This window comes from Drosophila biarmipes, chromosome 3R (genome assembly GCF_025231255.1).
Source record: "Drosophila biarmipes strain raj3 chromosome 3R, RU_DBia_V1.1, whole genome shotgun sequence".
NCBI lineage: Eukaryota > Metazoa > Arthropoda > Insecta > Diptera > Drosophilidae > Drosophila > Drosophila biarmipes.
In genome coordinates this window covers 9,118,018-9,133,796 of record NC_066616.1, presented here as the reverse complement: position 1 = coordinate 9,133,796, position 15,779 = coordinate 9,118,018, and the positions used below count along the sequence as shown (strand labels likewise).

The window sequence follows — 15,779 nt, the reverse complement described above, 5'->3', positions numbered from 1 at the left end:
AAGCAGCCAGCTTGCGCCATAACGTTTATGTTCTTTGTATGCACTGGGGTGCCCAAAACTCCCTGCGCTTCTCCCACTTTCTGCACTTTTCGCTGCGCCAATTTGGCGCTTTTGTAACTCTAAACTGGAAGAGGCAGCCGCGCTGCAAAAAGGAGCAACAGGAGGCAAAAGGAGCAACATCTGCGCACGTTTCATTTGGCACATTTTCACTCCGCCCTTTCCCCTGGGAAAATTTTCGCTTTTCAATTTTTACCTTGACACCCCATTGCCCATTTCCCATTTCCCATCTCGCACCACCCATTCCCCATTTCCCACATCCCCGCATTTTCCGTTTCCATAACCCGGCAACAGAAACTTTCATTGCCTGCCGTTTTGCATGCAACAAGCTAAATGCATTTACCTTGGCAAAGCAAAAGTTTCTGCAGCCCGCAAGGAGCCGGGAATAAGGAGTCCTGGAGCCACCCACTGCCACCCAGCCACCCACTCCTTTTCTTTATTATTTCATTTAGTTTTCCCCGGGATCCCTCGGCTCTTTCTCCTTTGGGCTCCGCCTTCGTTCCGGCTTCTGTGTAGTTTTTTAATTTAGTTTTCTTCGAGTTTGTGTTTTTGATTTGGAACTTTTGCCTTAGCTTTTCCAGCCTTTAACTCTTTGTGGCTCCCGGGGCCAGTTTATGCCCCATAATGCACTTGTGCAGGCAGTTGTCCATGTGTTTGGCTGGGCTTACTGCATGTGCTTTTCCAGAGCGGCTTTTGTTTGTGGCACTTCCCAGGGGCAATTTTTGATTTGTCTTAAAAACTAAATAAATAATCTTCCCTTTTTGGGGCTCATTGGTGTAAGTAATGTTGGGATGAAGGAACGAAATCTCGTTAAAATATTAAATTGCTTGGGTTGTGGCTATCGAAAAGTAGGGAGAAGGTTTCAAAGTTCCTTAAAATGGATAGAAATATTTTCCACAAAATAAGTTCTTGTAATTGTGTAATATATTGTTATTATCATTAACTACTACGAATATAGGAATTTAATTATTCAAAACTTCCTCTGTGGGCTCAAAGGCAAAGTTTTTTTTTAAATGCCAAATTTCATCGTAATATTGTGCTTCATCAAATATAGTAATTAACCACCGTGAATATTAACGTTTAATTATTGAAAACCTCCTCGGTGGTTTTGCCACTGCTCATTATCTTTTTCCCACATAACTCAAAGGAAACTGTGTTCATTCCTCATTTTTTGGTTCACCTCCACTGCTAATTAAGCGCACAAATTATTTCCTGCTGCACTGCGAGCAACTCCGGTTGAAGACCCTTGTGTGTGGCTGCTTTGAGCCGGGCTCTGTTTATTTTTTAATTAGCGGAGCGGGAAGGCGGCCCACAAAGGCGCCCAAAGGCTGTGGCCAACTGTCGCTGTCAATCAATAATTTGTTGTTTGCAATAAATATGCATCCTCCCCCTCGTTGCTGTGCAATGGCGCAAAGGAACCTCCATTAATTAGTGGCAACAAGCCAACAAAGTGGCCGCCGCGGCAACAAAGAGACAAGAAAGCTGTTTGCCATCGAAGTCATTATGTGGAAAAAGGCATCGACGGATGGGGTTGGGATGGCTCACTGATAAGAGGGCAATGCACTTTTAAAGCTGCCTCCTTGGCGCACGTCGAAGTCGGCGGCAAAGGAGAGGTTTAATCAGCCAGCGATGAGGAAAAGTCCAGGCTCCGTGCATTGTGGGCCTCGCTGCCAGAAGGAATCCTTGCAAAGTCAACAGGGAGGCGGAGAGTGGGTGGCCTGGGGTGGTGTGCCCATAGTTGGGTGCGTTTGTCCATGGCGTGTACTTAAAAAGTGCAACTCTGTGTAATTTAATACCATCCGCTTGACTCCATAACAATTCCCTGGCTCGGCTCCACCTGCGGCTGTCGAGCTGAAACTTGGTTAAATATAAAAAGCAAATGCTGTCGCCATATTTTCTATGGCATCACACGGAGCAGCACACGTGAAAAAATCGAAACGCACTTGGGATCTTAATTTTAAGTCGAGAAAAATATTTTTCTTGGCCTAGAAAAAGTTATCTTTGTATAATAAAAATTTACAAGTAATGAGAATTTTTTTACATTCTTTTTTTTGGTATTTTAACATGACATTTTACTAACTGGCGGAAATTATTTTATAAATTTCATATAGCTGTCAATAGCATAAGTGCTGACATTTTTGTGTGTGTGTTCGAGTATATATATTATATTATATCTTTTACCATAGGAACATTATACTTTTAGGTGGCATTCAATTTTTTAAAGAAAATATGCCATTTAAGAACGGATTAATAACTTGAAATTCCCTGATATTTTTTCCAGTATAGAAACCCCCTCTAGAGCTTATTAAAAATGCTTTGTATTTGCCGCAGGAAAACGGTGGTATGTGCATGCCAAAGCTGAGGCTAACATTTCTACCTTTAATTGACATTTTGCGGGCCTGAAATTGCAGAGAGAACTGCTATTTAAGCGGGGTATGGTAAGAACCGAATGATTTTGCAGTTAAATCAATCATTTTAACAAACTGTTGCTCATTCCTTTTTTTACCACCACCCCTCTATTTTCCCCTTGCTCAGTGAAGCTTAAAGCGGAAATCCTTGCTTGCATTAATTAATTGAAATTGCAAGTGAGACTGAGCTGAAAAAGTTCGTTCAAAGAAAGCGGGGGATTGGGTGAAATGGGGGAAAACGGAGAGAAAAGAAAACTCGGTTAGCAGTTTGCCATTTCCTTTTTTTTAGCAAGGACACGTCTACTTAAATAAATCACGACCAACAAGGAAAACGAATCCTTTATGGCTGTGGGTGGGAATTAATCAAGATTTCAAAGGAAATGATGGAAACAGAGAGATGGATCAACAGAGAGCCAGCGAGGATTCTTTTAATTAAAATTATACATTAAAATGAATATTTTTCTTCGTTCCGTCAGATACAAAAAATGAGTTCTCTTCATTTGTTTTAACTGGAAACTTTGAGCGGTCATCAAGTTATATATTTTTCCACAATTTATGTTAAGGAGATAAAAAAAATGTTCAATTCCTAAGAAGTTAAAAAATTTATAAATAAAATACTATAAAAAAATTATTTTAATTCTTAAAGTATGGTCAGAACAAGAAGAAATAAATGGATTTATGGAGCATAAAAATAAAGAAAAAATCTTCTTGGTAAGCATGACCAATATTTCGACCATCGACTGTTAGCCAATACACAAACCTCATTCTCGTCGCGCAAAATGCCGACAACCTGGAGGAACATCCGCTCGGCCTCGTTCTGCGGCTCGTAGTTGGAGTAGGTGTCGTCCACCAGTGTGATGTCGCCCAGGCGACAGTGGAGCTGCTCCTCCGACGAGGACGAGTACAGGGACAGGATGTTGGGTCTCCGCTCCACGACAGCAGCAACTGTGGCCGCCACAGTGCGTTCTTCTGCCACATCTTCTGGCGGGGCTTCGGCCTCATCGCAGCCACTGCTGCTCAATTGGGAGTAACTGAGGCTCAGCTCGTCCTCACCCTCTCCGTCATCGTCCTCCTCCTCCTCCTCGTCGTCGTCCTCTTCATCCTGCTCCATTTCGTGCTCCAGTTCAGTGCCGCCCGTGCCACTGTCGCCACTTTGCGAGCTGGCCTTGGCCTTGGCAACGCCCCCACCGGCCGACGACGCCCCTACATTCACCACCACCAGATTGCTCAGATGGCTGGCAAAGTGGTGCGACTCGTTGCTGCTGCTGCTGCTCCGACTGCGGCGCTTCAGGGAGCGAAAGGGGGCAAGGAGGCGGCGGCGAGTGCTGCACGTGGGCGTGGCATAGGGGGGCAGCATCTCCACCGCCTGCTGGTGGATCTTGGGTGCCCCGGAATATCGCTCCAGCGACCTTGACTTTCCCCCGCTGCTGTGATGGAGTGCAGAGCGTCCCATCCCATGGGTGTGGGAATTTTCTATGATTTCTCCTGCCTCATCACTGGAACTGTGGGCCATGGCTGGCGATGTTGCAGCCTGGCCACTGCTGGCGAAGAATCGCATTCTGGAGGGGATTCACCTTATGCCAGCTATAGTTGCTGCGCGAATTCTTCAGAAGTTGCAGGTAAAAACCAGCAATTGTTGCTGTTGCAGTTTCAGTTGATATTGCTGCTGCTTCTACTGCTATTACTGATGTTGCTGCTGTGGTTCCAGATGATATTGCTGCTGCATATAGGTACGTAGCTCCTGTCCCTACTGCCCTTTTTCAAGCAATTGTTGCTGCTGTAGCTCGAGACGATATTGCTGCTGCTGCAGAAGTTGCTGCTGTCGCGTTCGAATTCTTGCGGCTGATGTTGCAGTGGCTCCTGATATTGCCGTTGATATTGCTGCTGCTCCTTTCGACTGGTGCTGATGCTGCTGCTCGTCTGCCCGGCGAGTTAATTAATCTTGGTCTATGCAGATTTCAGGTTTTCGCTGCTGCTGCTCCGCTCCTTCACGAACAAAATAAACTTAGGCACTTGGCTGCATCGTTTTAGGGCACATTCTTGCGTAATGAACGTGGTCTTTATGCGCTTATCTATTTTTATAAACCGGTTCGACAGGATTCTGCGTTTATTATTACGTCTTCTCTCTCTTTGTTTCTGGGCAAATATGACAAAGGCGTTTACAAATATGCGTGTGTAATTCGTACTACAAATATGCCCCAAGTCAATAAGCCACTCAATTACGCCGAAAATTCCCAGCTACACACCCTCTTCGCCCTCCCAACCCCCGCCAAATCACCCAACTTTTGACTAGCGTTAATTATCCAGACATCTTGGAGTTGTTTGCCAAGCAAAAAGGTTGACTGCATTCTGTTTACACAATTGTTGTTGTAGCGACTGGGCCTATATCTCGCCCCGTCTCACTCTTTGGTGTGTGTAAATTATGTTGGGCAATATTTGCTCGCCGATAAGCCAACTCCAATGTTTCAGTTAAGATATTTATTGTCTTGTCTCTGGGTCCTAGGTTCTGGGTTCTGTTCTGTTCTCGAACCCCTGACATTGTCGAGGTGCGATAAGTGGAATGGTAAAAAAGGGAAAGAGGGGGATGTTGGGAAAAGCCAATAAGAAAAAGGTGGGATAGGTTAGTAGAACGATCATATATTTCAGAGAAAACCAGGGGAACTCGTTAAAGAGGTGACGAGATATGGTTAAAGATGGGAAATTCTCGGGATTTTTAAGAGCGATCTTAAGAACTCCAAAATAAACAGACAATCTTATTAAAAACCTCTTGGTATAAAAATATATTATTATTTATGCATGCTCTTCAGATCTCTAAATCATATTAGCTACCACATACCGTAGGCACTCTTGAGAGTATGGTTTCTGGTTTTCATAAATGATTAAAACTCAAAGAAAACTAAGAAAAATAAATATTTAAAAAATCTAATAAAAGTTACGTATAATCTTAAATGTGCGTAATCAGTCTTTTCCCACATATCCGAGGGTGGCGCAATAAGCTACGCGCTCTTGAGACTTTTTAAAGTTGAAACCCCCGAGGGTTCTAGTTTCTGGTTTCAATACAAGATTAAATACGGCTTGACTCTGGAGTCTCAAGTGACTTAACTAAGCAATGACCCCGCGTAAACCCAAAGAAACAAGAAACAACAGAAAAAGTGCGCAAAGAAAAAGCTTCAAAAATAGATGACATTCAAGAACGAAAGAAATGACCGAACGAAAAGCGGAAAACCGACAATAAACTACTGGAAAAAGGGGCTATAAGGAGTATGGGGCAGACGAAAGCTCATTAAAAATTCTAAGCTGTAAAGCAAAACAAAGTTTTAAATAAAGTCGAAAGGGGGCGGGCGAAGGGGCGGCCAGAAGTTGAGACAAGCAAACTAACAAGCCATTGACAAAGACTTCACCGCCTTGATGAGTGAGTGCGGCCAAAAGCGTGGAGAGAGAGGGAGCGATAGTGCGACAGAGACGGGCTACAGCCAAGAGAAAGAGACGGCGCGAGTGGTGCAAAAGAAATGCCAACGAGTAATGCCGGTAATGACATTGTAACGGTATTTATTACAACATTACGACGAATGACAAGTGTCTAATTAGTTGAAGCAACATTCCACTCCCCATCTCCCGTCTCGTTTTCCGATGCACCCGTCTCTCCCTGGCTTTGCATAAATTTGATTTTTTCTCGAAATTCTGTTGGGAGTTTTTGCCCCCTCCCAAAACCCCACTGAACGTAAGAGATGGGAACGTGATGCATTTATTCGTGTCACGTGGGTTAACCCGCTTATTTAACAACGTAAATGGTGTATTAAAGAGTTCTTTACAAATTGGTCAGAGTTTACTAAGAATATAATGGTGCCTATATTAAAAAGCGAGAACATACAGTCAACAAATATTCCAACGCATAATGGATTTATTTAATAAAAATGTAGAAAAGAATAATTTTTAAAAAGACCTACAATTTTAACAAAAAATTCCAATTTACTTGAACAATTTTAAATTCAGTTCCACTATTTTTTTAGAAGGTTCGTGAATCGTGTATATTTTTCACACACCTCTAAAGTCAACCGAATCTTAATTGGAATATATTGCCGCTGCGAAATGCAGAAATTGTTTACAGCACGAGCGAAAAGGACCAACAAATGCCATATTTATTGCAATACCTTTTGTTATTAACATGGCTAAATGCATTACGAAATATTGAAAAGCAACGCCGGCCTGATGGTTGCATTTCAATTTGATTGATGTACTTTGTGGGCACGTGAGGGAAATGCCAATGCATTTCATTATAATTTTCACTTTTTTCTCCGTGCGTCCAGAGAGATAACACTCTGCGTTGACTTGCATACGAAATCTCCCCTCGAATCCATAGGAATATGAATCGATAGAATGTGACGCTGATGTGTGCAGAATGCATTTGTTATTGCCATTGGAAATGCAAATATTTTCGGTTTGCCAGCAGAATGGATGCTAAAGAAACAATTTTCCAATAATTGAAATGCAACAGATTGAAGATATTTCCCCAGACATTCAAACCAGAAATAAAGCAAGACAGGCATCCAATAGATACGATATTAAGCGACGACTGAACTGCTTAATCATTCGTAGCACAACCCAAAAAGCGAATCGAATTTGCATGTTATCGGGTGAGCAAATCAAAAGTGTGTATTTTCACTTTCAGCTTTTTGGCGAAACTAATCCACAATGCTCAGCACACCCGGGGCGGCCAACTATTTTACTGGCTGAGCGACCGTAGGGAGTCTTGAAAGGCGCCGAAAAGTAAATCCGTTTACCTGCCTCGGCCTTTGTTTATCAACAACCAAACTAATTAAGTTGCCCGGGCCCAGCTGAGCTCTTCAGTATCCGAGAGATGCGAAGAAATAGAAAGCCCTGTGGTCACAAAATCATATCATTGCACGCTCTGTGAACCCAAAGATGTGGAAGAAACCCAGAACTCCGGTGCTGAGTCATGGAATATCGCTGTGAAAACGGTTCAACATAAATCAAAAGCGTCACGAATCGTAGATCACCCCGCACCCACCAGTCCGAGGACCCAACCACGTGCTTACGATAATTGCAATTTGATTGAACCGACGCTCCAGCGGAATTCAAGACCTGAGTGCCCAGAATTTTTGAGCAGGCGAGCGAGAGTCATTCAACTCGGCGAACAACAAATAACAAATAAGAATCCCAATCCGAATCCGAATCATGCAAAGCCGCGTCTCTGGCGGATTTCACAAAAGCCCAACCGGAAATTTCAGCTGGAAAAAGAGCAGGAAAAGAGGCAAAAACGAGACACACACAAAAAGTTAAAAAATAAAAGAAAAGCGCTACAAAAAAAGGAAAAGTGCATTATGCGACCCTCGGTTCTGGGCTTTTGTTTAGCCGGTCTCGCTCTGTTTGGTTTGTGCATTTTCACAGGGCTGGAGAAGGAATTCCCCATCTAGTTCTGCGTTCTGAGTGCCCGACCATGAATAATTTTCCAGTTGTGACTTTTGTTTTCAATTGTCAAATCCACACAAATGATGAACAAAAGAGGGAAATGCGTGGGCGTAACGTTTGTTGATGTCTTTAATGGGATGATAGAATAAAGTGATATCACAGATAGTTGAATGAGATAAAAGCGGTGAAGAGGCTGTGTTGAACAAATAAAGAAACCAATAGATTGAAGCCTTTTTGAACGTATTACGTATAATAAAAATAAAATAAAACAATTAAAAATTTCTTTAATGGGCTATAAACAAAGTGATATCCCAGATATTTTGAGAAAGTTAAAAAATCCGAGATGGGGCACTGTCATTTTAAATAATAGTATAGATAAAGTAATAACTCAATTCGCCACGCCAAGTGAATCGCTTAAAATGCAATAAAAATCAAATTCCCTTCACTTGCTTAACCCAAATCAAATCCAATCAATAAGGAACATGGAATTCAGTTTAACATATTTTTTAGATTTCTTTCTGCCCCAAAAGCTCTGTGGACTAGAGAAAAAGGCACAAAAAGGCGCAGAAAAGGAGCGGAAATTTCATGCGTCATGCGGCAAAATTGAAACCACAAAAGTCACTCCTCGGGGCCACGCCCCCAAACGTCAGTGCATTTCTGGCCCAACAAACATATGCGAGAACATTTCCATTCTATATTAGAGGCTGCCTGGAATTGGCGTTGAAAAATGATATCAAATTTGTATTTGCCTGGCCGACAAACACACTCGGGCAAACTTGTCGCGCGGCAAATAAACTGAAACCGACTGACAAAGCCAACTTGGCAGTGCATTTGGGCCAAGTTACCCAGTTTCAAATGCAGCTAAGGCTCGGGTTCAGGAAAAGAGCGGAAAAAAGGCACGCGGCCAAAGACTTTTTGATGGCCAGACTCTGGACTTGCCCATGGCCAGCAATAAAAGTCAAGAGTGCCAAGCGACATGGCACAATTTATCACAGGCAAATGATCAAAACAAGAAGGCAGGATCGGGGTGGGGAAGAGTCCTGCCCCAGGGCCATGGGCGGTGGGCGTGGCACTGAAGGCTCTCTCTGGTTTAAAACGAATTTTCATATCAATTTCGACTTGGCTTTTGCCGGCCGGAGGTGGGTGGGTGGCTGCTTGGATTGGGGAGAAAACGCCTTGGATTCAATTGTTGAATTTTCCGCACAGAACGAACGCTTGGCCGCAGGCGAAAATAACGTGGAAAATTTACAAGATGTTTTCGTTGCGATAAATAAAGTTGCAAATGTGAACTGCATCAGCTGCTCGCCTCCCCCTTGGCCCGGAGAAGTGGGAAAACCCTCCGTTCTATTCACCTATTGAGGCGGCTTTTGGAGCTGCATGGCTTCGTTATGGCAATTTGCCTCAAATTGGCTGCTCTACGCATTCGCACACAAATTGGAGGTATACATCTGAGTATCTGAGTATCTGCATCTGCGACGGGGCAGCCGGCTAAACTGGTTCAAACTGTGCCCGACAGGAGAGCTTTAAGACATGTTTATTGGCCAGATTTAAATGTTTCCGTCGTGGGTGGAGTTCTCCGCAATTAATCGACTGGCTTAGCCCGGCATTGAAGCCCTCAAGCGCAGTTGTTCCACTTTAAGGTTTTCCCTTTTACGGCCACAGACAGCGGGAAAAGTAATTTTCACAGCATTTTATGGCCACGCATTTGGATTAATAATAAATGCAGTGGAGTGGCGGTTGGATCGCATAATATGCGAATATTTATGGGACTAGTAAAATGTTATGAGAGATTCCCGCTTATGACAGCTCGGCAGGAGCAGAAACGGCATGAAATTAGTTCAAACTTTGAGGCTGGCAGCCATTAAGAGACCCCACCCCGCATAATCTATTCAATTAGAGGAGTGACCATCCTGCGGATGTGGGTGTCGGTGAGAAAAGTGAGGACAATTTTGCACGTACCCCGGAGGAGACGTGCATGTGCCGGCCATTGTTTGTGAAAATTATTTTATAATCATTTTATCACATTTTCCAACCGAGCTGCCAGCAGCAGCTACCTGGAGTAGAATTTTCACTGGCACACCTGCTGCCAGGATATAGAGATCCTATCCCGGCCAACAACAATGGCCCAGAAGCTCAAAGCCAAAGGCAAAAGCATGCAGGCAACTTTCGCCTTGCCATTGATGGCTAACACACACACATGTCCGCCCGTTTATGGCTTTGAATCTTCATTTTCCTTAGACAATGACAAAAATGGAGGATAATAGATAAAATTAAGTGCAACTGCAGCAGACAAGCGGGAAAGGGGGAGGGCCAGGAGGAGGGTATATGCCCGGCTTTCTGTGGGGTTTATGTCGCCCTTTTGAGGGGCGGAGGATGGAGCATGGAGGTGGAGGTGGGGCTGGAGGAATCCCCGAAAGGAAAGTCGGGCCAAGTCATGGATGCCATTAATAAAGTGCATTGAATTGGCTGCTCGGCACTCAGCAGAAAATGGCACTTTTACCTCCTCTTTGGCCTGTAAAACGTTTAGCGAAATTGTTGAACAAACATGGAGTAATGGAGAAAGTGTTTTATGCCACGGATAAGGACATAAACACATTCCATCGATTGGAGCGGTGTGATAAATTTCTGTGTCGGAAGTTCTCCATTGTTTTCATTTGAAATATTATCCTGTTTCCCTATTATAATGTAAGCATATATTACTACGAAAAACAAACGTTTATCCAGCATAAATAGGATAGGTGTTATCAAAAGGTATTGTAATCGGCCAGCCAAAAAAACAGTCTTGAAACTTGGTTTACATTTTTATGTAAATCTCGATAATCTCGGGATTAATCAACTTCCTCATATTTATATAAACCATTATCAAGATAAAAATTATTATCAGAGAATGATTTAAGAACTTGTATTAAACATGTACAAAAATAAGTCAATAAGAAAATGTTCTTGAAACACGGTTTACAGTCTTATATAAATCTCGTACGTCTTGGAGTTAACCAACTTCCGCTGATATTACCCAGCGATTAGGACTCCAAAACCTGAATAAAACATGAACAGACATTTCAATGATTGTGTAAGTCGAGAAGAAAGTGTTCTTCGCTGAGGCAAACACTCTTGAAACATGGTTTTACAGGTTTTTTATTAAATCTCACCAGATTATGGAACCAACCCACTTCCGCTGTGATATTAACCCATCTAGCGATTAAGTCAATCGAAGACCGATATCGCTGGCACTTCACTTCCCGCATTCCAATCTTTTTTGGCCACCAGATGTTGGTAATCAACTTTCCCCCACTCACCGGGGGGAAATATTAGTCCAACAAATTGAATTAAACATTCCGGGAAGCACCCGAAGACCCGGCTTCTCATTTCGCAACCTTTAACGCCTTTTTTGGACAAACTTTGCATAACCTTTTACCCGGAAAATTCGTGGGAACTAAGCAGCCCTAAGCACAAACTTTTTAACTGTGATAAGAATAAAACGAGTTTTAACCTTTGCCATCTTCCGACCTCCTGTTTCTCACTCACCATCAAATTTCATTAAAATGTTGCCGCAAATTGTACCCAAACTCTGGGTTTTGTAATAACTTTAAGGGCAGCGGAAAAGGGATCGGGATTGACACCTACGCGAGGTTCTGAAAGAGAAAAGAAAGGAACCCCTGGGGAAACGCTCATCCTGGTCATCATCTTTATGCAGAAACAATAATAATTTTTAATGAGTTGTAAAGTATTTTTACAACTCTTCTGCAAGAGCTTCAGAGGGAGTGAAAGGAGGTGAGGCTTAGCCCGAAAAGCGAAAGTCGAGCACCTGAATTTGTAACCAAGGCGCATGCATATATTTATCAAGTATATTTGGTTATACATTATTTTTGATGGCTCAATTTCCGTTGCGGTGCCAACTTCCGTGCGCCGCCTTCAATGAGCCGAGGCAAAACACGCCCCGAAAACAAAAAGCATTAAAAAATGCGAAAAAAATTGAAACCAAAATACAAACAAGTTGGATCAGCGAGACCGGAAAGTTGGGTGATATGCGTGATTAAGCACCGACAGATGCCCCCCTATATGGTTTTTTTAGGGTTTTTGCACCGCACCAAGCCCAGCTTTACATGATTGTTCTCTCTTTATTCGGGTACAAAAGTGAAGCAGAAAAAATAATGATAAATATGCTGGAATCTATTTTGGGGGAATTTTCTGTAGGCGGGTGTGTCACTTAATGACTTTTCTGCTGAATGCCAAATGAACAAGTCCCGCCGGGGGGAGCATTCGGAGTGGGGACAAGGCTTGGACTGGGGATCTGATGGAGTTGTTGCGATGTTACATTGTTCCCAGAGCGATTTTCTGTTGAAATTGTTTCCAGTCGCCAAGGTAACTGATGGCAGATTGCTTTGTTTCGAGCGGAGTGTTTTAGACAAAGCTGCAAATGATGAGGTTTTTGTCTGAGGTGGGTTTAAATATACATTTAGCTTAGAAAAAGAATGATATGATATGCTTATGTGTCACATTGCTAGCACTGATTTGAACTAACAACGCTTTCTTTGCAAATCAAATCATTATAGATGCAAGCCTGAGAGAAACCGTGTTTCAATTCAATCTCAATGGGAGTACAAATTCATTTCCAATTTCCTGATTTATTTTCCCACTCCCCCAGTCCCCCCTCACTAAATCAGCTTAAATGTGATTTTCCCCCGCTTTTTGTTGGCTGCAGTCGCACTAATTAAGTGGATCTAAGCGCTTTCCAAACAGCCAAATGCGAATGGCAGACGCAACGCTTTAAAGCCTCTCCCAAGAGCCAGACATCGGATTCGATTGGAGACGGGACTCTACAGAGTCCATGGGTCGCCGTGCCCCACTGGATGGCCATCGTAATATATTTGCATTAACCCAGTGACACATTTTGACATAATCTGATTAATTGGCGTGTAAAGGAGAAATAAATTGAGCGGCGTCTAATGAACCGTCGGCCGGCGGGAGACAGAAGATGGAAGTTGGAAAAGGCAGCTGGCTAACAGAAGGAGAACTGCCAGATGGCGCCGGGGAAAAGAACGCCCACGTGATAAGTGGATGGATTCCGAAAGAGGACTGCAACTATCTTCGCCTCAAAAAAGTATCCAGCAATGCAATAATTTGCCTTAACGAATGTTGATAGTTTTTTCACTATCTAGCTGATTTATACACGGTGGGAAAACGTTAGGAGCACTCAGTTTCAGACATAATATGTTTTTCCATCTAATGTGGAGAAACATCAAGTCCAATTGTTTCCGCTTTGTTGTAGACTGATTTCATAGTTAAGTAAAACTCTTTGTTATATTAAGTTTTCTTATAACTTAACTTAACTTGTTAAGTTAATGGCGAAGATTTTTTAAATCTAAAATATGTCACTTTAACATTAATATATCCGATTCAAGTATCTTGAAATTTTGGTCGCTGCTCTCCGTCTTAAATAGCTAATTGATGTCAACGGCTTGTCGGCCCAGGCAGTGGAGACCAGAAAGATTGAGCAACCGGGCCAGACCGCAAAAAGGTACATAGCTGCTCCGGTCGACCTGATCCGCCAGATTGGCCAGATCCGCGGGCTCCGCTGGCAACTCTATCAAAGAGACGTGTCAAGAGTTGGCGGGCGGCGTTTGGGCTTTCTTGTGGTTGCCAGCGCGTCGTCTCAGTGTCTCAAAGTCCTCCACTTAAACCGCCAACGCCGCAAAATCAATCAGGCAGAGGAATGAATAGGCTTAGGCAGCAGCCACCACCCTCTGCTCGCTTTTCCCCAGAGTTTTTCAATTTATTAAATGACATTTGCATAGCATTTTCGCCTAGATTTCTTCGCACACACAACAAAATGGTGTGCCGCTGGCCCCAAAGCATCAATTTTTAATTTCATTAGCATGGAGGGCATAACCTACTACTGCGTACTTCGCCCCACTGCCTTTCCGGATTTTTTCATTATCTGTTTTCCCAATTTGCATTCGCCGGTTTGGGTTTCTGTTTTCCTGCTCGCCATTTTCCGGTTCATGCGTTGCTCGCATTTGAATTTTAAATGATTATTGATTTTACATTTCTGGGCGAATGAATGAATGGTATGTGTGTACGCTTCCAGTGGCCTATTTTTAGCGCAACTCGGTGGTCTTTCGCTCAGGGTCAAATAAACTTGCTAACTTGCTAATTACCCAAAGTGCATGGTTCAAGTTCTCTAAACAAAAGGGGCAAAAGTCTTTCCCCCCGGCTAAAGTCAAAATGTAAACAATTTCCAGCGATGGCTAAGTAAATACCTATTCATAAAGAAGTAAACAAAGGTGGCCGGGAAAAAAGAGAACAGATTTGGGTCTTATCCATCAACCAGCCCAATTACTCAACTGGTCAACAGATGTTGCAGATTCTGTTGCCCGAGGGAAAAAGATAGATGCGAAAACACACTTCGTTATATGCAAATTATTGCCAGGTGTGGATTTTCGGTTTACTTAAGAGTATTCAAGAGGTTAGACTAGATTAGATTGAACCCAAAGATTAGGCCAATTAGACTCCACAACAAGAGCTTTTGTTTTGAATTTCCACATTTTTTGTTTATCCAAAGCCAGGCCATTGCCATTTAGATAAAAGCTCTGACTAATCACACTGGCAGTCCAAAAAGAAGCCACACAGCAGCAGCCGCTTCCATAAAGGTAATCGGAAAATGTTTATTTAATAAATAAATTGGAGAGAAATTGCGCAGCTTCTGGGCTGGGAAGGCCGAACGGATCGGTGGGTGGGTGTTTTGGCTGCGTTTTGACTGTTTGGTCACACACTGCAGCGCATTTATTCAATTAAAATAATCATAAAGAGAAATGTTTATACTGCTGCTGTGCAAATATAAATAAAACGGTCAAAAATGTTGTTATGCATGTTCGATTTCAGGGTATGCAAATAAAAATCGATGCAATTAGTTTCCTTTGAAACTCGAGCAGTGGCGGAGTGGATACAAAGACTTGACTCAAGCTAAAATTTCCCCTGTAGGAGTAGTGTATAATCCCCTTTTTTAAGCCCTCCCAAATTAAAGTTGCATTAGAGAGATTGTCGCTTGGAAAGGGCTTTACCGTTTGAAACTTTCTTTTTATTTCTGGCAATTTTATAATGGGTCGTAATGCTTCACGGCTGACTAAATACGCCGGATTCGACTTGGTTCGCAGAGACTTTGATGCGGGCCGCACGGTGACGTTGATTAATGACTCAAGTCCGAGGGCAGGAGCACATACCTGTGCCAACTAACCAAATTTCCCCAAAGTCTGGCTGATTATGGAGTACCGAGTACATTTTCCGCTCAATCGGGTTGTCAACATTTGGTCAAACATTCGGGCTCATTAGAGCATTCGGGGAATTATGAATACTTGACTTCAGTCAGTCAGAATGGCAGACTGCCTTTTGGGTAATCTGTTTGCTCCAGTGATTTGCATAAAATGAGACTCAGTGGAGGCACTGACTTTGGCTTCGGTTCTGGCTGGGGTCCCAACAGTTCAGCGCTGCGAACTCCCTCCTAATTGAGCTGTCGCCCGAAAAGAGGCGCATGAAATTTAATTGAGTGCAACTGCATAATTGCTCAATTAAAGTGATTGTGTCAGCGCTGCAATGGCAGCAGAAGCATTCGATAAACACGCCTCAATTAGTGCAGCAATTTTTTACTTGATCGAAGCACAACTGACATCGACTCCCCATTGACAGCTGCCACTGTATTTTTTCAACAAGTGCGTGAGGATGGGCTAAATAACATATCTGCAGCTGGGGCTACGTGAGGCATCGGGGAGAACGCCCGCTCCGTCTTAGCCAATAAACCGAATTGTCCCAATCTGTAGGTATATGTATCTTACAGAGAGAACGAACAATGCGAGCAAAGCGAGGCTGCCAATTCAGATTACCTGCATT

The 15,779-nt window shown here is 43.0% G+C and overlaps 1 protein-coding gene across 19 annotated transcripts in view; it reads right to left on the bottom strand.

The window, feature by feature from the left end:
- LOC108031361 (dystrophin) overlaps positions 1–15,779 on the bottom strand; it is a 152,979-nt gene that overhangs the window by 5,883 nt on the left and 131,317 nt on the right. Inside the window, exon 1 of one of the 19 annotated variants that reach the window (XM_017104641.3) lies at positions 3,226–4,583. The exons of 17 other annotated variants lie outside the window; for them this stretch is intronic. In XM_017104641.3, coding sequence (XP_016960130.1) covers positions 3,226–4,023 — 798 coding nt within the window. In that variant the 5' untranslated portion in view covers positions 4,024–4,583. Of the gene's footprint in view, positions 1–3,225; positions 4,584–15,779 lie in introns of those variants that run through there. One more of the 19 variants, XM_017104638.3, reaches the window with a different exon arrangement.